At 35.0% G+C, this 22,546-nt stretch overlaps 2 protein-coding genes across 2 annotated transcripts; both read left to right on the plus strand.

The window, feature by feature from the left end:
* The first annotated feature begins 6,702 nt into the window (after window positions 1-6,702).
* LOC145166560 (uncharacterized) lies at window positions 6,703-8,839 on the plus strand. Its single transcript, XM_079085567.1, has 2 exons — window positions 6,703-7,966; window positions 8,449-8,839. The coding sequence occupies exons 1-2, from the start codon at window positions 7,462-7,464 to the stop codon at window positions 8,496-8,498; spliced, it is 555 nt and encodes a 184-aa protein (XP_078941693.1). The 5' UTR covers window positions 6,703-7,461; the 3' UTR covers window positions 8,499-8,839.
* An 8,232-nt stretch (window positions 8,840-17,071) lies between these two features.
* On the plus strand, window positions 17,072-21,046 carry LOC145164053 (uncharacterized). The gene is made up of 3 exons (XM_079082774.1): window positions 17,072-18,581; window positions 20,775-20,819; window positions 20,934-21,046. The coding sequence occupies exons 1-3, from the start codon at window positions 17,072-17,074 to the stop codon at window positions 21,044-21,046; spliced, it is 1,668 nt and encodes a 555-aa protein (XP_078938900.1).
* The last annotated feature ends 1,500 nt before the right edge of the window (window positions 21,047-22,546 follow it).

Below are 22,546 nucleotides of genomic sequence, written 5' to 3' on the forward strand. Positions count from 1 at the left end.
AGGGTGAGAGGTGGATGATGTGAGAAGCCTTTTTTCCAAATGATGTCCCCGTCATCTAGCAGAGTATGGATGACAACCACGGACTATTCTAGACAGTCCAGTGGAACACTAACAGGCTCGCAACCTGTAGGTGTTGTGAACGATGTGTTCACCCGGTGTACTCTAAACCCTGGCGATCATGCAGACATGGTGCCTAAACCTTGGCGATCATGCAGACTTGGTGCCAAAACCCTGGCGACTATGTGGACTTAGTGCCTGTTGTATAAACCCTGGCGACTATGCAGACTTAGTGCCTAAAACCCTGACGACTATGCGGACTTAGTGCCTGTTGTATAAATCCTGGCGACTATGCAGACTTAGTGCCTAAACCCCGGTGATGATGGACTTCGTGCCGATTCCTTAGGATGATCCTTAGGAATGAATGAACGAGAAATAGCTGATTCTTAGGGTAGATCCTTAAGAATAAATAAGATAATGGGGATGGGTAATTGGGTTAATTGTTTGATGATTAAACCTAATAATTATATTATTGTGGGTTGAAAACCCTATGTACTCACCAGGTTTCCCAACCTGAGCCACTCAAGCTTATTTGTATCACAGGTGTCGATATGAAGTTACATTACACTGAGAGATTAAAGAGGTGTAGATCACTAGTGTAAATGAATGTAAGTTCTGTTTATGCTTATGTTTCTGTATTGACAATGACATCCCAAATGTTTTAAAATGAATAAAAATACATTTCTTCGGAAATGCTTTGATAACGTATTTATCATGTTTTACTGGGAACAAATTTCGCAACATTTTTATTAAAAGAAGTACTCTGATTTTTATAAAGCATAAACAAAAATCGGTCTTTTCTGGCCGTGAAAATGGGGATGTCACAAGTTGCCACGTCGAGGCATTCCTTTTGCTACGTTATGAAGGCCATCTGATGTGCGTTCCATGCAATTGGCATGCCACATCATGGTAATCCATTCACCACGTCGTGGGACATGGGTTTTCCCAAAACCTTACCTTCGACCCCTCCAAGTCCTTAACTGATCCATCCTGGAAAATGGTTGTTACACATGAGTTGAACATTATTTAAACTAATATAGACATAAATACATAAAAAATGGTACAAAATACTAATAAAAACTAATACAAAAGATGCATAACATATCATCTAACACATCTCAATTACGACTTGGATAAAGGAAGACAATGATGGTTGGGCTTTGTCTTTCCAACAACATGGGATTTAGATTCTGAGACTAACTCATATTGGATTTATAACCTTTGATAAGGGATCAAGGAAGAAAAAGAAAAGGAAAACAATGATAAATCGCTAAGAGTGGTGTGACAACCCGAAACTTTTATCTTGTACTCTTAGTCAATTCAATCAATGTTAAATTTGTTCTGTTGACTTCTTGTACTGTTTAAGGGTTCGTTTAAGCATTCTAAGCTTGAGTATAGCCAAGGTTGAGGTTAGGAATGAGTCAGCAAGTCGTAGGGTGGCAAAACCGGGCCATACACACCCTTAGGGGGAGTGTACGGCCGTACACATGGGTGTGCAGCCGCACACTCACCTCTTGGCCGCACACTCACCTCTAGGCAGCACACCCACCCTTATATAAAGGGTAGACCCCTTTCCTTTCATCCCTTTAACACCTTGGCAGCACACAACACCATTTCTCTCAAGCTTCTTCAACTGCAAACCCTCCAAAGCTTCAAAAACGTGAGTAATCCATCCTTTAGCTTGTTGTGCTTGAAGAACCACTTGATCTAAGCCTCGAATCATCAAAATCCCGTCATGTTCTTCATCTCTTTGAAGGAGTGCAGCCACACACCCACATAAGGTGGCCTCACACTCCTAAAAGACACTCCAAAGTGAGAGTTTGATTTCCATATTTGAGTTGGACATGAACCTAGCTTTGCTACACCTTGGAATTGGCATTTTGGACGCAAACTTAAAGGGTGTACAACCGCACACCCCTGTGTACGGCCACACACTCCTGTGTGCGGCAGCACACTCCTGTGTGTGGTAGCACACTCCTGTGTACGGCCACACACTCCTGTGTGCGGCAGCACACTCCTATGTGTGGTAGCACACTCCTGTGTACGGCCACACACTCCTGTGTGCGGCAACACACTCTTGTGTGTGGTAGCACACTCCCTTGTACAGCAGCACACACCTTTGTGCGACCACACACACACCATGGGACCACAAACCCATTTCTAAGACCCTTAACTTGTACTACAACTAAGTGTGGACCTAGAACACTTCATGGATGCAAGTATGGACCTTGAAAACACCTCAAAGACACTTTCCAACATGAGTGTACGGCCGCACACCCATGTCCGTACACACCTTTAAGGTGGCCATACACCTCCCTCATGCAATCCTTTAAGGTTCTAACACTTAGTGCATGTAGTTCCAAGTTCCTAGAGTGGTTCTCCATCGCATCTAGTGGTGAAATACCTTCATTTGACATCCTTTATGTGTCATTATATGTTAATTAGGATCAAATTGTGTTCAAGGATTCACTTGAACATCCAGCATTCCATATTGATCCTTCATTCAAACCACTTGCCCGAGGTGAGTTCATACCCCTACGTTTTCCCAAGTTTTTCATGTTTTCAGGGGAGGAATACAAGCAAAAGTACAAGGAAACTTGTGCTCAAAATATATTATTTTGTTTAAGATAATTATATTTTCAGCATGCTTTTAACATGGAAAACAGTTTTTACCAAACGATTAAGAAATCAACTTGTAAAAACAGTTTTCAAAACTAGGGTAACGAACTTGTGAATCATGTAGTAAAATGTATTATTTTATAAAGGATTCATGCAAATCATGAAAAGGATTTCCAGTATTATTACTTGTAAATTTGTTAGTGTAAGTTGGAGACACGTCCTTGGTAACACTCCCACAAAATCAGAGTGTAGGACTAGCACTTGTGACCAGAATCTCTTGTAGGGAGAGCGTGACTGTTGTGTATAGATCTATACGGGACTGACAATCCCGCACCTTGCTGCTAGCTACAGTCGGACCGACAGGTCTACGGGTGTCAAAGTCATAAAGGATACCGACCCTGTTACGTGCCATATCCAGTCAGTTATGGTCATGACCCTCACAACCTAGATAACAGGGATTTACTTTTGTAATAATGAATCAAGTGAACTAACCTCAAAATAATAACCGATTTGATTACTGGAGGGTATTGACAGTACCTTCAGGATTTAGTTCACCGCGTTTTCTTTTTATTAGTTTTATTTATCTAATAAGGCTAATATACATCACTGGGAGTAACCAGGGTTTTTAAAAGAAAACTACGTATATCGATATAAGTATGGTAGATACTTGTACACCTCAGTTTAGAGCGGATAACCAACCATCAACTTTTGAGGAAAATATAGGATTTTCCCGGGATAACTCGGCTTTTCATAAACGGATTGTTTAACTAGTAACCAACGGATATTCATATTCATTCCACGATACCTGGGTTTGTACATATCTTGTATGAATCTGGAAGCCATGGAAGGAATGGGTTTTCAAACACGCTTTTCATAAGAAAATATAGGATTTTCTTGAGGAACACTTTTCAAAAGAATCAAAAAACATTTTTCCACCAAAACTAAATGCTTATGAACTCACCAGCTTTATGCTGATATTCTTTCAAACTGCTTGTATTCTCAGAGAATCAGTAGCCAGGTACTTCTTGGATTTAGAGGAGTCGGAGCAATAAGAGTCATGTTTTCTATATTTTACATACTTTTGATGTATTTAAAACAAGTTTCAAACTGATGTAAACACTTTTCATATTTGTATTCAATGTATGGTTGTGTTTACTATGCTTGCTATACAATTGTTGTGATACTACGCATGACGTCCTCCACCCCGGAACGTTTCCGCCATTCCGGTTTCGGGGTGTGACAAGTGGCCACACTCCGACTAAGTTTTTTGGCACAAACGATCAAAATCAGATTTCAACAATTAATCTCCTCCGACTTAGTGGTCCCCTAAGTTATCTTCTCTGAGAATTGCTCCCAATGTCCAATGTGTATCATAAGGCCATGATAGAATTCTAGTACAAACACAATGCACATGACACAAGACATATACCTAATTCCACACACGATGGCAGTACCAACCACCTTTGTTGCCAACCTAAAACCTACTTCCTACACCCTAAAATCTAATTGAAGTAACTTTTGGATTATGGACGTATTTAGAAAAAGTAGTTGATAGTAGATTACACAAAGCTAGTAGCTAGAACGTGGAAGCTGAAACTTTTATTTGTATGGAAGTGCTCGACCAAAGTACATGTAAGCTGTTTTTGAGAGGTGTAAAATAACATAATATATAAAAGATAAAAGGTAAAGGGTGTGTTTGACAAAACTAGCGGGTAGCAGGTAGCGGTTAGCGGGTAGCTGGTAGCTGGTAGCGTTTTGTTAAACGCTACGTGAGGTAACTTTGGATTTGGAGCATTTTCTTTAAACTGAACGTTAAAAGCTTGTAGTGTCAAATGAAGATTTTTGTTCAAAATGGAGCGTTTTATCAAATGTAGAAGCTAGAAGCTCCAAAACGCTCCGTAGCAAACACGTCCAAAAGCTTTTAAAACTCTCAAAAATTATTTAAAGTAGCTTTTCGATTTGAACATATATATTTTTTTTTGCTTAAACCAAAAACTTTAAACTCATGCATATGAACGAAACTTTTTCTTTAATTTGATTTTTTCTTAAAAAGCTAAAAACTCCTAAAATCTCTGATTTTTTCTTAAAAAGCTAAAAACTCCTAAAATTTCTCAAAAGTTTGTTGCTGAACACACTTTGTTTAAAATAAAAACTAAACAAAACTTTTTTTATAATTTAAGTTTTTTTATAAAAAAATTAAAAGGTAAAAACTCCTAAAAAAAGCATTGCGAAATACACCAAAAATATATTTTCATCTTGATTCACAATTAAAGTGGCCATTTGTTAAAAAAATTTAATTTTTTTTCTTGATTGCATACAAATCAAACTACATATGTTCCTCACTCTTCAAAAATATCATGAAATATTTTATTTATTTATTCATATTTGTGATATCAGAGAATGATGCTAATAAATTTTGGATATCAAATGACTTATTGTGACTATCTTTAAGTTTTCGACAAACATCTAACGCTAAATAATTATACGAATATGTAAAGATAAGGTTGAATAGGAACATGGTTAAGTGAGGGTTAATTATAAGAAGGCTTATGCATCACTGAGGGTGAGGGATATCTTTCAAGAGAGTTTAATTGTTTAATGAACTAATTTGTCATAAAATACTTAATTTGTTGGATAAGAATGTGAAATAACAGTCTTTGGGCTACCATTGTACAGTAAACACAATTAAAGGGATGTTTTTTTTTATAATTTTTTCTAAACTAAAACATTAGCGGTGAAAGACTTTCCATAAATCACAATCAGATTCTTCATATCAGAAGTCTCTATCAATTTGTATTGCAACTTGAAGACATCTTCCATGACATTATGTTGCCATTTACAAAAAGAAAAGGAGTGATGTTACGTAATGCCAACAATTCTTCTATTAATGCATTGCACATTGTTATCAGATAAATTTAAAAGGGATACTCTATAATTATGTCTATAAAGCTGGATTAACCAAAAATGACAAAAATAAGATGTTATTAAGAAAATGACTATTTTTCAATAATAATTATTAAAAAACTACATAGTTTACTTAGTTGTTTATCAATAGTTTCTACCGGAAAAACCTTATTTTTTCTGTAAAATAACTTCATCATTACGACATCATCTCCATAACTATCATATCCATTTGCAAAACGAAAATTTCTCAAAATTCATTTTGTCTAATAATACATATTCAAAATATGATCATTTTCTTAATAAAATCCACTAATAGTGCATAAATAGTTGGGATAAATTTGCTAGTGCCTTATCTTTTAGCATAATTTTACCAAATTGATGTTTTCCAAAAAAAGTATATAGGGCATAAATAATTGGGATTTTATCCATTTCCATCCTAACTAACAGGATAAAAAGTTTTCCACATGTCAAATTTTATAAAAGAAGTAATACAAAATTAAGTTTATCTATTTTTATTAGAAACCAAATTTTATCTTTCTACCATCAATTTTCACCATTGATATTGTTATAACTTATATACTCTAATAAATGAATGTTTTTCTTTTGCCACTTGTCACCCTTTCATTCAATTTTCCAAATATCATTTTGTGGTTATTTTGAATTAATTTTTTTTTCACATGTCATTTTATGAGTTTTTCTATTTTATTAAATTCTACATAGTATTTTAATGTAATAATTGCAATAAATGTAGTAATAAATGGATATCAATTTCATTAATAAACTTATCTTTTAATTTCAAAATTCCTAAAATTAAAGTTAATTAGTTTTTTTATTTAAATTATTTGTTTAAATTTAAAAGATAAAAAATATTTTCATTATAATAATTCATTATTTTTCTAATAAATTTAAAGTTCTTAAATATTTTGACTTTTATATTTAATTTTTTTTGTAAATTAACTCATGTAATACATATAAAAATCAAATTAAGTTGAAAACTTATAAAACACATTGGCCAAGATAAAAATTGAAAAGTAGTGCTTTTTTATAATTCGCAGAAATGCAGGGGGTGTCACAGTACTTTCGGCAACCTTGTTTTACTCCTCACGCTAAAGACTTTCTTTCCTATATCTGTTTCTCTGTATCTATATCTTCATTTCATTTCTCCCACAAAACCCATCAATCACATACACAAACTGATTACTCCCTCCAATTTTTTACGTGGGGTTACAGGTTTTAAAAACATGGCGATGCTTGAGACGTTATTTTTTGGTGTTTAACATTCTTACTCTTATCTCTCGTCGTTTTCATTTATTCCCCATGGAAGCTTCTTTCTTTTTTTTCGGTGATAATATATAGCGTAGCCTCTTCTTTTCCGGCTAACAAATCGTCCTTTTCTTGTTGAAATCAGTCTTTAAATCCGGATGAACTTTTATTCGTTGGTGAAATATCCTGGGTCTCCACTTTTTCTCAGTGATAGCCATGATTCTATGACTTTAACCACTTGGAACTAGGATGTTTTGATAATTTATTATACAGGCTATTGTGGATAATCTTTCGAACCCTAAGTTCAGTTATTGGTTATTCTGCAATTAAATTAACCAACTTGCCATTTCATTTTTCCTGAATTAAGTGGTTCCGTTCCTAATCATTGGCTTATGTTTTCGTTTGATGAAATCATAGCACTATTGCTTGAATTGGTTCTTTAGTGTTGTGTTTTTTTGGGAAAAAGTTGAATTTTTTGGATCATCTGATTATGGGTATAACTATTTTTTATGAAATCCCCCCTTTTTGATCAGATTTTCATTATTTTTTCTTGATTTGATCGCTCTTTAATTGAACTCCACCCTTCAAAACTCTTTCGCGTACCACCTGTTTGAAGAAATGTCAATTTCATTGACCCGGTTTTCCTGGTGGTATTGGAGTAATGGGAAGGAAAAAGAGCCCGTAATCTCTTCCGATTCAATGAAATTATCTTCTTTAAACAAGAAAGACGCAAAGTTATCATCTTCTTCTTCTTCCTCTTCTTCATCAAAAAAGACGAAGAAGAAATGGCAGAGTAGAGAAGAACGGAGGAAAGTAATCGACAAAGAGTACGACGTCGTGTTAGTCCCCTCCGATGGTGTTTGTTTATCGGCGTCGGAAGAATCCTCTTATGATTCAGACTGGTCTATTGGGTGGATGGAGCCTCATGCCCCTGATTTTTTCCAGAGTGATGACGACGATGATTCCGATGCTGTTGCAGACAACAGTTTTGCTGTTCTTGTTCCATGTTATCGAAATGATTGCAAAGCTTTTAAGACAGAAGAAGTGGCTCAACCTCAACATCATAACTCCAGTAATCAGTTCTTGAATGTTCTCACTGCTCTCCCAAATGGCTTCCCTGCTGGTATGACTTGTACTCTATGCATCGTTTATTGTTCCCTACATTTTGATGCATAAATCGTATGTTATAATTGTTTTGTCTTGATGTGGCCATTTTCGGAATCTCGTTAAGTGCTCACAACATTTTATCTCTTTTAGGCTTTTTGGTTTCCTTTATGAAAAGAGTAAAGCACCTGAAAACACCACACGAAGAATAAAGATAGTAATGATTGTGGTTGATAGATTTTAATAATCATATTTATCATATTAAAGTTTCATCTAAATTGTGTCAATCTTCTATTGATAGTAATATTTCGTTTGTTTATTTATCCACTGATGTTATTGGTATATGAACCACACAATTCCTTTTATGGATCATAACAAAAAATTATTTTAGATATTTAGTAATTAATAGGTTCAAACACACGACTCACGTTGATGAGGAAGATATGGATGGTATTTATGTCTTTTCAATATCTAATTGTTTGTATCTTATTTATTATGCAGAGGGGAACAAGTACATGGAGCAGTGGCTTGCTTCTCTTCAGAATTTCTGAGGGGCAGTTTGGGAAATAAGGAATTATGTGAGATTTATTCTGAAATAGGTGTTTTCTTGCTTAGCTTCTTATTGCTTGTTTGCTTTGTAGGACTTAACAATAAATAACAAAAAGAAAAGTAAAAAAAAAAAGAAGAAGAAGAAATGATTAGAGAAAACGTATTGAATGCTTATGATGATGGGATATGTGGTTTATGGTTACCATGGTAATGGTGCAAAAGTGAGACGTGATGTTTATTCTTTAATTATTGCACATACATGGATGATGTATATATGGTTCTCTTGTAATTAAACGAATTTCATGGTATGAAATCATGAACCCAATAATGTTTTTGTATGAAATCTTTTGTCTATTTTTGAGGCAGCATTATAACATGATTGTGTATTTTGTCGTATGAGAGTGCATGTGGATGTTTGTGTGGTGGATAAGAGTTGAAAGTTACTTGTCCTTGGTTTGCATATAAGCAACTTGAAGATGAATCCATGAGTTATAATGCAAATTATAAACTATATCTAACATCCAAAAATACTGACTAAAATTTTTTCTTTCTAAATAAGTTAAAACCATTCATTTATTAGAGTAGAAGTAATCTCAGAACATCAGAGTAAACAATTATTGAGGAATAAATCTTTGGGGATGCTGTGCGATCAAGTCGGACTCTTCATTTTGAAACTAACAGTACTTGAAAATGTTTAAATCACGCAACCGTAAGCATAAAACTTAGTGAGTTATCCAAAATACCACATACAACACACATACATAAATATAACAACACGTGGTTGTGTTTGGTCCGTATCAACCCTGAGTCCATAATGACTCCATGTAACAGCATGTAGTTGTGTCGGATCCGTATCAATCCCCGTTTCTGTATCAACCCCGAGTCCATAGTGACTCTGAGCCTAGATTGGCTCTATGTATATAACATACAATCATGCTAGTAATAATCACAGACAAACAAGCACATACAGACTTATCAGCAAGTGTCACAAAGACAACTATCATCCTACAACAATAACCTAGTAGACCGACATTGGTGTCTTCGACCCACGAGTACAGTGAAGAGACTCACTTGTCTCACGAATCATGTAAACCACAACTCAAAGCCTCGCAACCGCTGCTACGACACTCCTATCATGTCATACAATGTCCAACCTTAGATTACACACTAAAATCAGCCATTATCAAACCAACACAAAAAGATATCATGCAAACTACAATTACCATTATCAAACCCGAAAAGTCATTCCAATTTCATTCAAATAAAAAAGTAGCAACTTATGCATAACATTTACAATAAAGTCTAACAAAAGACCAATACAACCAACATCAAACACCAACAAAAACAATATAACCAAGAATAAACATAAGGTAAAAAGGTCCCATGCCCTATGATCAACAATATAGCATTGACAATTTTTTTCCTCTTATCTTGACAAGACATTATCAATGATTATCTTTACCTAATTGTCATCCTATTTCTATGTGAAGATAACGTAATGCTTTTGTCATTTCTACACTTAGGAATTCCATGTAAATCTTGTATCATTTTGGTCCTTATTTCTTGATATGAAGTAATAAAACAACTTTTTGACATGAAGAATTGACTTTCTCTCTCGCCCTTTTGAATTTCGTCCCCAAAATGCAACGTAAGTGTGTCGTACTCTTTAGTAGTCATATTCTTGTTGTTTTTGAAGGTCAATCTAAAGAGTTAAAAAATTTTGTATTAATTCTAAAGATTTATAGGAATTACAAACATGGAAAATAACATTTCCTTTTAATCACGACCCTTTTTCCTTACCTTAGCTATGGCTAATTTATCTTTTTGACCAAGAAGACACCAAAGGCTCTAATCACCACCAAAATGTTATATCATTCTTAATGCAATAAATAGCCTAGGTGGTACTGACTTCTTTATATAATCTATCAAACAAAAGTTCCTTTCATCATATTTTGCAAAAAGTAGAAACCTACTATCATCAATGAAAAATGGCAAGAATTTTGCTCCATAATGACTACCTCATGTTAGTGGTCAAACATGATATTTGGAAGGACCAAGAGACAAAAAAAACCCTATTTTGGATATGGCGACATAAATCTTAGTAGGGTATGGTGTTAGTGATGGGTTTTGAGCATAGCAAACAATCATATGTGTTCATGCAACCCTAATTGTTGAATCTATTTTTTCTCTATTAGACATACAAACATTGAACACAAAACTAGAAACCCTAGGAGGCATGTACAATTTTTCGAAATTAACATAAAGCTAGGGTTTAGATACATACCTTTATTGTTATGTAGTAATAACAATGGTTTCCTTGAAGATCTTGAACTTTGAGAACAAGTGTCACAAGTGTAACACTTCTAATGGCTCACAAACACACTATTCAACATGATGAGAGGAGAGAGGAGGAGGAAGCACTAGAATTCGGCTCTTCTAGGGTTTGGAAGCACGTGGCCGAAATCTCAAGGGGTTGGGGCTCCTTATATAGATGTTGGTTGCTAAGAGCCAAAGCTAGGGTTTGCGAGAGGAAACCCTAATTTCCAGCTTAAGGCCTAAGCAACCCATGGACTCCCCTTCTCAAGGCCTTGGATGAAAACCTATAGGGCATCCTTATAGTTTTCGTCCAACCCTCTCTTGGGTGGTCCAAGAGCCCAAAACCATAACTATTAAATAAATGGAAAATAGCCCCTGTACTTTTAATTAATTCTTCTAATCCCAAAATTAATTCCAAATTAATTAAACAACATGATTTCTAATTAATATATTATTTTCATAATACATTTATAAATCATTTATTCCAATTTATTATTCAAATAATAAATTCAACATCTTTCTCCAAACGTCATCCTGTCTAGTTGCTAGTATGAAAGCAACCTAAAAGGAATGTGCTACTATCAATTCAAGTACATATCAATTATAGTTATGGGCGTAGACACCTAATCCAATAGTCTTCTACTTGGATAAGTCTAATAACTATAATTGCAAGTGTAACTTCAAAATTGACTAGCAAATTGTAGCTCTCAAAGACGTTGTCGAACTCTGACCTAGTCAGTAAAGAGTCCTAAGATAAGTGATCATATAATCCTCCGTTCTGCAAGATATCGTGTGGAAAAATGACATGGAACATAATCATTCTCATTGTCCAACAGTTTGTTTCCCGATTTCTGATTTGTAATGACAAAGGCCTACAATTAAACACATCAATTAAGTCCTGACCGTCCCGACACATAAGTCAACACCAAATCATCGAGGGGCCCAAGATATCGGTTTTCCTGTTAGGGCAAAAGGAACAGATAAACTTCGACTTATATGCTTGCACTATTTACTCATCAAATCATGTACAAAAATATGTTTTATAACACCAAGTTATTGATGCGTTTACGTATTATCAATGCACAACCAACTCGCAAACAACAACTCATATATCTCCGTTTAAAGATTATATGATAGTATCGTCTCAGAATTACTCGTGATAAATTCCATGAAGTAATTCACTGAGCGTGAGTTTAATCTAATACTGAAATCCTCATTTCAAAAGTACTCATGAATGTTGCAGCAAACCATTGCTATGTCTAAATACTTAGACAATCTACAACCCAATTCATGACAGTCTTAATTCACTACTTACTTCCAAAGTATGATCGACTATGGATATTTGAATAATCCAATTATTCGGGAAGTAAAACATGCAAAAGTGAAACACAATGATAAATGATAACGTCTATTTTATGCATATATTTATGATGTTTTCTTAGTATTTTATACTATGTTTTTATGTTATTTAGAACTAAAAGATACTTAATATGCTTTGAAATATTCAATTACAATTAAAACGGGAGCTGGAATGCAAAAGGAAGAGAATGGAGCTGAAAAGATGCAAAAATGATATTGTTGGCAGATTGACCCCTCTTCAGTGTTTCGGGTATATCTGATGACTCATAAGTCCAATTGACGAGATTCAAAATGTTCTAAAAACTAGACAAAATTTCCTACGACTTATGTGATTGGGCCTTTTCGCAAATTCGACATTTTTCATATCCAAAATCGGCCTTGAAGATGAAGCATAAAAGTTGGACGGAAATTCCCTCCAAGTTACTTATTCCCCAAGCACCACTTACCTTATTTTTATTTGCTTAATCCCTAAGCCACCATTAGTGTCCTTATTCCAATCCAACTCTAATATTCCATATTAATTTCATCTCCATTCAACTATAAATACCCCATATCATTCCACCATTTTCATCATCTATGATATTCCACTTCGACTTGTGCGACAAGAAACTTCATAGCTGCCGTTTTGAGGGTCTAGAAGGCGGCCGGAAGGCCGTTAAGCTGACAGGAGCGAAGATCTAAAGGATTGGAGAGCAGATTCATGTTGGTAATCATGTAGTTTGTTAACGTGAACATGTTTAGCATTCCATTATGATTCTATATGTAACTACTTTCTGATTTGGGTGTTAAAACTCTTTGCTTTGTGTTTATGATTAGATGAAACCTTGATTTACGGATTAATTGCTATGTGATTTGTTTTATTCATGTTTAATTTATCTTGTTAAGCTTGTTAAAAGATCCTTATGTGTTAATGATGATTATTTTCTGTTAATAATCAAGTTTATTGAGTTGTATGAACATCGTAATTGCTTGAATCATATAGTTTTGTGAAAGCAAGATTGAATGTCTAGTATTAGTGAACATGAACCTAGGGTTAACTAGAAAAATAAGTACGTTAATGTGTGAGCATATGTGATGAACAACCACATATAAGTTGATTGGATTGACAAATTTAATTAACTAATATTACAAGTCTTGCTTGATACGAACTGAACACTAGGAAACTTGTTAGTTTAATCAATTGGCCACTGTTTGAATTGAATTGTTTGCTAAAGGATTAGTAATAGTGAACATGAACCTAATCATTTTAGAAATCGGTGAACATGAATAAATAAATCTGTGTGCAATTATCTATGATTTTAAGATGTAATTTGTCTAAACCAAAGTACCTAAAGAGATTTGTCTTCGGTCAGTTTATCGAGATTTTCTATTTATTCGTTTGTTTGAGATTTAATTCCATAAAAACCTTTCTTTACTGCTTTCGTGTGTTTTGTGTAACCTATAATCAAACATTCAAAATTAATTTACTATCGTTCCCCTTGTGTTCGACACCCTTGCTTATCAAAGCTATACTATACTCGATCGGGTTCACTGCCTGTAAGGTGTGGTTTAGATACGATAAACTAGGAATTATAAATAAAAACTAGTGCATTAAATATTCACATCAATAAACAATTGACAAAAGACAGTAAACAATACTTATAAACAAATCTCCATTTATTTAATCATCAAATGTTAATTACATTTATTTGATACAAGTTTCTAAATATTTATCTAATCACTAAAACTAATATCATCTTTCAGACCAATGCTCCTCGCATGATGAACGTGTTTGACCCTAGTCAGACCCTTTGTGAAGGGATCTGGTGGATTCTCTTTAGATGATACCCTCGTTACGACGAGGTGTCCTTCTTCTACTCGATGTACGATAAAGTGGTATTTTCTGTCGATATGTCTAGATCTCCCATGATCTCCTGGTTCCTTGATCAAGGAAACTGCTCCTTCATTATCGCAGAAAATCTCCATTGGCTCCTTAATGGGTGGCACAACTCCAAGGTCTCCAATGAAGTTTTTCAACCATATAGCCTCCTTCGATGCTTCGCTTGCAGCTATATACTCTGATTCACATGTAGAATCAGCCACAGTCTCCTGCTTGGAACGTTTCCAAGTCACAACTCCTCCATTAAGGGTAATCACCCAGCCAGATTGAGAACAGAAGTTGTCTCTGTCTGTCTGAAAGCTGATTTCACTATACCCAATAACTCTTAAGTCATCACTGCCACTAAGCACAAGGACCCGGTCTTTTGTTCTCCCCATTTACTTAAGAATGTTCTTGACCGTTATCTAATGAGCTTTACCCGGATTTCCCTTATATTCACTAACCATGCTCAAAGCAAAAGCCACGTCATGGCGAGTACATGTCATAGCATACTGATGGGTTTTGAGTAGAATTACATCCTATGTGTTCATGCAACCCTAATTGCTTTGGATCTAAGTTTTTCACTAGTTGAACATACAAATTGAATACCAAAGCAAAACCCTAGATCTAGCATATATAAATAAAAAATTACATATTAAAAGGGTTTTGATGTTTACCTTACTTGTTATGTAGTAATAATAAGAACACCTTGTAGATCCTTAACTCTTGAAAGCTTAGTGCCTCAAATGTTGCACCTCTAATGGCTTACAAACACCACTAGCAAGAAGATGAGAGGAGAGATGAGGGAATTCTTCTAGAATTTTGGCTAGGGTTTGTAGCAACAATGCATTGGCCGAAATCTCTAAGTGGTGGGGTCTTTATATAGCTGTGGGCTGCTAGGGTTTGCTGGAGGAAACCTTAATTTCCTGCTTAAGGCTTAAGCAGCCCATGGACCCTTATTAAGGAGCCTTGGACGAAATCTATAGGGCCTCCCTATAGTTTTCGTCCACTCCATTCTAAGGAGCCAATAGCCCAGTTTCACAACTATCAATGATTTGCAAAACAACCCATGTTCCATTAATCACTTCCTTTAATCCCCAAATTAATTCCAACCTAATTTTTGATTAAATACTAGTTAAATAACATGATTTCTAATTAATAAATTATTTTCATAATACATTAATAAATCAATTTATTATTCCAAATAATAAATTCAACCTCTATCTCCAAAAGTCATCCTATCAAGCTGCTAGGGTGAAGGCAACCCAAAAGGACCATGCTATTATCAAATCAAGTACACACCAATTATAGTTATGGTCTTAGACACCTAATCCAATAGTCTCCCACTTGTATAAGTCTAATAACTGTAATTGCAAGTATGACTTCAAAATTTAACTAGCAGTCATAGCTTTAAAAAGCCGCTGTCGAACTCTGACCTAGTCAGTTACAAGTCCTAAGGTAAGGGATCATATAATCCTCCATTCTGCAAGATATCATGTGGACAAAGACATGGAACATAATCATTCTCATTGTCCAACAGTTTGTTTCCCGATTTCTGATTTGTATGACGAAGAACTTAATTGAACACATCAATTCGGTCCTGGTCGGGCCCGACATATAAGTCAACACAAAATCATTGAGGGGCCCAAGATATCGGTTTTACCCCTTGGGATATAAGGAACAGATAAACTTTGACTTATATGCTTGTACTATTCAGGGGCGGACCGTCATAGGGGCCGGGGGAGGCCATGGCCTCCCCGCTTTTGGGTCTCCTAATACCCGTATATGCATAACCAAGTTGAAAAAAATAACTAGAATGGCATATTTGCCCCCCGGTTTCCAGATCATGTCTATTAGTCTATATAAATAATATCTTAAAGCTATGCAATCTGGATAGGAATAACAAGTAACAAAATTTCCGGAAGATCAATAACAAAATCAAAACAACCTTGTTTCTGTAGAATTTATAAAATAAAGAAACTCAATATGACAATATCTATAAAAATCTATAAAAACCCCAAATTCTAATCAAATTTACATCAATTTAACCCTTTAACAAAACTGAAAAGTGAAAACCAAAATCCAAAATTTATTCCGGCCGTCGAAAAACTACGTCTCGAAACTCATCGGAAAAACTTCACCTGTTAAGGCTGTTGCTGTCTTGTACTTTTTCCGGTCGCCGAATTGTTCGTACCGTACGCCCTCTCGCCTCTTTACTAGTCGTCGAAGCCTGGATTGAGACTTGACCGCCAACCGCCGTGCGCTTGAGTGCTAGCCTGCTGGAGCTTTCCGCTTTTCCCCAAGTTTTTTTTCTTCGTAGATCTCCATTCCATTCTCAGTTAAAGGTATTTAGCTTTTTGACTCTTCTTTTCTTTATAGGTAGGTCTATTTATTGCTTTTTCTCTGTTGTTAGTCAACAACATATAAATAAAATAGAAAACGTAGAAAATGGTTCATGTTGATTATGACTACACATACATACAACTAGACAATAGTATTTATTGATTTAAGAGATTAATAATTATTACTTTATTATTTATTTTAAATGGTTTTTATTTAATTGTATATAAGTTTTCTTGAACGGATGATATATATATATATATATATATATATATATATATATATATATATATATATATATATATAGTATTATCATATATTTGTGTGTATTTATATTTGTTATTATGATATGAAACAAATTAAAATTATATGCACTTTATATTATTTTTTGAAAATAAAATACTCTATTTGTATATATTTTATATTGTTATTTGTTAATTGTTAGTAAATTTGATTGTGTAGTTTATATCAACATGAAAAAACAATCTACTATTGATTGATTTATCAAAAGAAAATACTCAAGATTCTAAAAACCTGCCGGAGATTGTTTTGGATGAAGATTCCCCCATGCCTAATGTTCGTGAGAACCGTTTCAAAAAAACTCATCTTAAAAATAATGAAATTGATCTTAGTACATTATAACGAGATCCTGGTTTGCGTAAGCAAATTTATGATTATCCTGTTAGTCAACGAGATACTATTATGCGAGCATATATTAATCTTGGTCCCTTTCAACAAACACTTTCTGTATATCCGAAATCTGGACCTGAAACCCATAAACGTAGTTTTCAAGTTTCTTGGTTTAAGTTATTTCCTTGGCTTGAATATTCGAAGAGCTTAGATGCTGCATTTTGTTTTCCGTGTTTTCTATTCAACAAACCTTCTGGAATGGGACACTACGGCCAACGAGCATTTACTATAGATGGATTTCAGAACTGGAAGAAAGTTGGTGGAAAAAGTTGTGCCTTTTTGCAGCACATGGGCTCTGAGTGTACATCTTTTCACAATGTTGCACAAAAATCATGTGATGATTTGTTAAATGAGGCGCAAGATATACGGAATGTGTTTGAGACATTTACAGAAGAAGAGCGTAAAAATAATAGATTGAGATTGAAGGCTACTATTTATACAGTCCGTTTGTGTGCCTTTCAAGGAATTGCATATAGAGGCCACGATGAAGGACAAGATTCTATAAACAAAGGAAATTTTCGTGAAATATTGAAGGCACTTGGTGATTTTAACACAGAGTTGGAAGAATTGTTTCGTACTGCTCCTAAACATGCATTATATACATCACCATCAATTCAAAAAGAGATTTTAAACCTTATATCAACTAAGGTGAGGAAGATGATTTGTGAGGAGATTAATGTTGGAAAATTTTGTTTACTTGTTGATGAAGCACGCGATCAGTCTAATAAAGAACAAATGTCAATTGTTTTGAGATTTTTAAATAAAGATGGCTTTATTATGGAGCGTTTCTTTGGGCTTGTTCATGTACCTAACACTACAGCAAAAACTCTTAAGAATGCAATTTATTCTGTATTGTCACGTAACAATCTTGATCTTAAGTCAATTCGTGGTCAAGGGTATGATGGTGCAAGCAATATGCGAGGTAATTTCAAGGGTTTGCAAGCATTGATTTCAAATGATTGTCCTTATGCATACTATGTTCATTGTTTTGCCCATCGATTACAATTAGCATTAGTGGCTGCTTCACAAGGAGTTGTTGCATTACAAAAGTTTTTTACTCGATTATCTTTTGTTATCAATGTTGTTGGTGCTTCCTCCAAGCGTACCAACCAACTTAGAGATGCACAAGCTGAGGAAATTGCATATAAGATTTCTATTGACGAGTTAGAGACAGGTAGAGGTCTTAATCAAATTGGTACATTACAACGAGCTGGTGATACTAGATGGAGTTACTTAAAATCAGTTTCAAGCTTAATCAAAATGTTTAGTCCAACTTGTGAGGTTTTACTTAAAATTATTAAGGATAGAACCGGTTCAATCAAAGGCGACGCAGATTCAACATATGAGGCTATTACTACATTTGAGTTCATTTTTGTTCTTCATCTCGAGAAAGAAATAATGGAGATCACTGATTTGCTTTGTCAAGCTTTACAAAGACAATCTCAAGATATTTGTAATGCATTGAGGCTAGTTGCATCCACCAAATTGTTATTGCAAAAAATGAAAGATGAAAGATGGGATGGTTTACTCTCTCTTGTTATGTCATTTTGTCAGGAGCTCTGTCACACCCCCAAACCGAGGATGGCGGAAACGTCCGGGGGTGGAGGACTTCATGTATAATATCATAACAACAATTGCAATAGTAATTCAAGTAAACACAACCAACATATATATATAATTGAAAAGTTACATCATTATGATTTACATGTTTATAAATCAATTACTATACATGGACAAGATAGGAAATGTTTGACGTCTTAGCATCCCATTCTCAACAACACTTGGTTACCTGTTTAATGATTTCCTGAGAATACAAGTGGTTTGAAAAAGTGTCAACACAATGGTTGGTGAGTTCATAAGTTTTTGTTTCGTATTATTAAATGCTTTTCACTTACAAACCTAGTATTTGTTTTCTTTTGAAATTGGCAAACCATTGTATTTGAGATAATGGTTTATAGAATTGAAAGTTGATTAACAAAGGATAACAACAACAAATAGTCCTCACCCTATACATATACATATGTATATATATAGGATGGAGCATCTAATCATCATACACACTCAACCACGTGCGATCAATCACCTTAGCGTCCCAAGGTGGGGTGGTAAACCCAATAGCGCTATTATTGTCCATAATGTACCTCAAGAATACGGGCATAGTTATGGAGATTAGACTAAAAATGATAATGCACTACAAATACATGTAGCGTAAACAAAACAATATTACTGAGTTATGTATAAATTATAGAAAACTCGTATGGTGATGTGCAAGTAGCCATTTGAAAATCAAGAACTTGAACTACTTGCACCTTGTGTTGTTTTGAAAACTAAAATGTTTAAGTTTACCAAAACCGGTCGTGATTGAAGTTCAACTTTTCTGATGTAATCTATTGAAAACGTTTAATTATGATATTGATGATTTAACTTGTATTCCCCCCCTTAAAACTTAATAAAAATATAAAATGTAGGGGTATGAACTCACCCTTGAAGCGTGAGTTCGATTGGTACGGCATTTGCATTCCTTTGAGAAACGAAAAACATGCCGAGTGAACCGCAAATTCATAATCCTTGAACCTTGAAGTATTACCGGGACCGTTTTGTAACAGGTTTACATTATATGGATTGTTTGTAAATTATTTTAACCAAAGTGGGACTGATTGGGTAAAAATAATTTCAAAGGAGGGGTTATTATCAACAATTGGAATCAAAGATTGGGGTTTGGACTGAAATTGCAAGGTATTTGTCAAAGGAGGTTAAGTTTTGATAATTTAAAAGGAGGTTTGATTTATGTTTGACCTTTGACTGGGTCAAACCCGGAACCCATTTCCCTTTTTTTTGTTGGAGCCCCGTATCCGATCCAGTATCAAGGATTAGGGCTTTTGCCCTCATTATGCCCGATCGCTTCCTAAAGAAAGACTCAGTCGGGAGCTTCGGGTGCACGGGACTGCAAAATGGCGAACAACAGGTACGGGGGTGGAGGCGACCGGTCATAGAACCGAAAAGCATCAGAATCACCACCATCACCGCCCGGCTGCGACGTCCCTGTGAAGGTTCTACCTCAGACGACGGAAAACTTAGCCCGAGGGAACGAGGCAGCCGCCTCAGTCGCTGTTCAAGGATGCGTCGGGCTTGATTCGATTGGAGCTTGAAGACGAAGGCAGACATGGCCGATGGTAATCATGAGAGGGGGAGACGACTTCTCAGGTGAGCTCTTCTTGATCGTTTTTGCTTCTTCGCCGGTATCGATCCGATTGGAGAGCAATAACAACATCAGTCGATGTTTAGGGTGGGTTGGGTGGTTCCGATCGGGGAAACAGGTGGGGTCGTGAAGGGGATAAGGGAAGGACGAACAAATCGTCGGTGCTGATGGGGAGGTTTGTGGGTTGTTCCGCGACTGGAGAAGAGTTTAGGAGTGGCGGTGGCAGCTTCTTGATTCCCAGACAGCTTCTTCATCAGAAGGAGCCCTCGACGAGACAATTAGGGCGACGGGAAGAGCAGTAACGATTAGCTCCGATCAGAAGAACACCTCCGGTGCTTTGGTTTGGCTCGGATGTAGAAGGAAGAAGAAAAGGGGTTGATTGGCTACTGTTGCTAAGGAATCATCTCATGGGTGCTTGGAAGCTGCGATGTCTGAAGCATAAGGGTGTTTGGGTGGTGCTATATGACAGGAAAAGGAAAGGAAATACAAACGGATTATTGTTCTTCTTGTTTGCAGGTGTACTCGAGAATCAAGAACAGGAGTGTTCTTGCTTTGATACAGGTTTTCCTTTTTCTTTTGGTTGTTCTTGATAGAAACCGATGGGGAGGGTATTTGAGATGTTTGTTCTTGGTTATTTTTATTGAAAATTGATGAATGGGATGATTATTTTGATAGGAATCGATGTAGGAAAAAAAAGTTTGGGTTTCTTTGATAGATTGCAGGAAACAAGGAAGAAAAGGGAAAGAGTAAAGCTATTCCCCTACAGTGTCAATTGGCTTCTTTATTAGTGTCAATTGGCTGTCAATTTATTAATGTCAATTGGCTGTCAATTTATTAGTGTTAATTGGCTGTCAATTTATTCATTCATTGGTCTATTTGTATTTGTATATTCATTTATTTGAATTTGATATATTAGTAGATGTATTGGTGTATGTATGTATATAAGGTATTTGGTCTTTAGGATTTTACACAATACACAATCTTAAGTGTATATTTATTTCGAATATATATACATTACATATCCTACATGTATTTAGATATTTGCAAAGGTAATTAACACACACATATATATATATATATATATATATATATATATATATATAAATTTGAACTTATATATATTAACCATGTAATATTTATTAGTTTGTTAAACCTCGGTTGGTTAAATTAAAAATACAAACACATATACTTAATAGACCCCAATTTACGTGCCATTGGTCTTTATTGCATAACGGCTCACGGGGGTTTGATCGTCGAACTCTGACCGAATTTTACCGGTTTTTACATTATCCCCCTGTTGAAGGGAATTTCGTCCCGAAATTTAAGAAAGGAGTACCTTAAGAGAAAAGTTGTGGGTTTTCGGTACCAGTTTTAATTTATTACGATATTAGATACATATGTTTGGACTAGTTTTGTGAAAATTTGCCTCATTGGGTTTGCTAATTATTTTCAAACTATATGACGAGTAATATAAAATTTACAAATATGTATAGGTTCAAAAGGATTTTATCAGATTTGAGGAATTATTTCAACCAAATGAGTTGTGTAAATTAAACTTAGCTTTGCTAATTTTATCGGTGAAATTAAAATTCTTAGTTTACTATACGAAAGATTTTGATTGATCATCAACCGTCATAACCACTTAGGATGTTAATGATGTATACCGTCGTGGGGAACATACGATGCTTTGATTATGGATAATCGACTACAAGATAAGTTTTGTATGGATGAAAAATATATATGGACTTGTTTATGGTTTACAATATTGTTAGGTTTTCACATTTAGTGGAATGAAGTTGTTTGATAGCGATGAGAATGATTGATTTATTCTACTTTGCTGATATGGGAATTAAGGATTCAATCATTTCTTCGTAAATTTAAAATGCTAAAGCATGACAATGTTAGAATTATAACAGAGAAGGGAACGGAGTACAAAACATGTTTCTCTTCCAGATGTTATATACGTATGATAAAGCTAGATTGTCTTTATACGGTTGAGGTCTTCCTTAAGGAATCTGCAACTCACTAAACCTAATTCTTACTCAAACATAAATTTAAAATTCTGAAACACAAAAGAAATTTACATAAATATTGGTAGTAATGTCAAAGTATGATGTTTACAAAGAAGTTATATGAGACGTAACTACTAATGATGTCAAGTTTATTTTATTACAATGACTTGTTGTTATCATGAGAGATGAAGTATGTTGCCCAAATGAGATGCAACTTTCATATTCACAGGGTAATCAAAGTTTGTTGCTAAAACGTGATACAAGATTTGTTGCTAA

This window comes from Lactuca virosa, chromosome 3 (assembly GCF_052849685.1).
Source record: "Lactuca virosa cultivar CGN04683 chromosome 3, Lactuca_virosa_CGN04683_v6, whole genome shotgun sequence".
Taxonomy (NCBI): domain Eukaryota; kingdom Viridiplantae; phylum Streptophyta; class Magnoliopsida; order Asterales; family Asteraceae; genus Lactuca; species Lactuca virosa.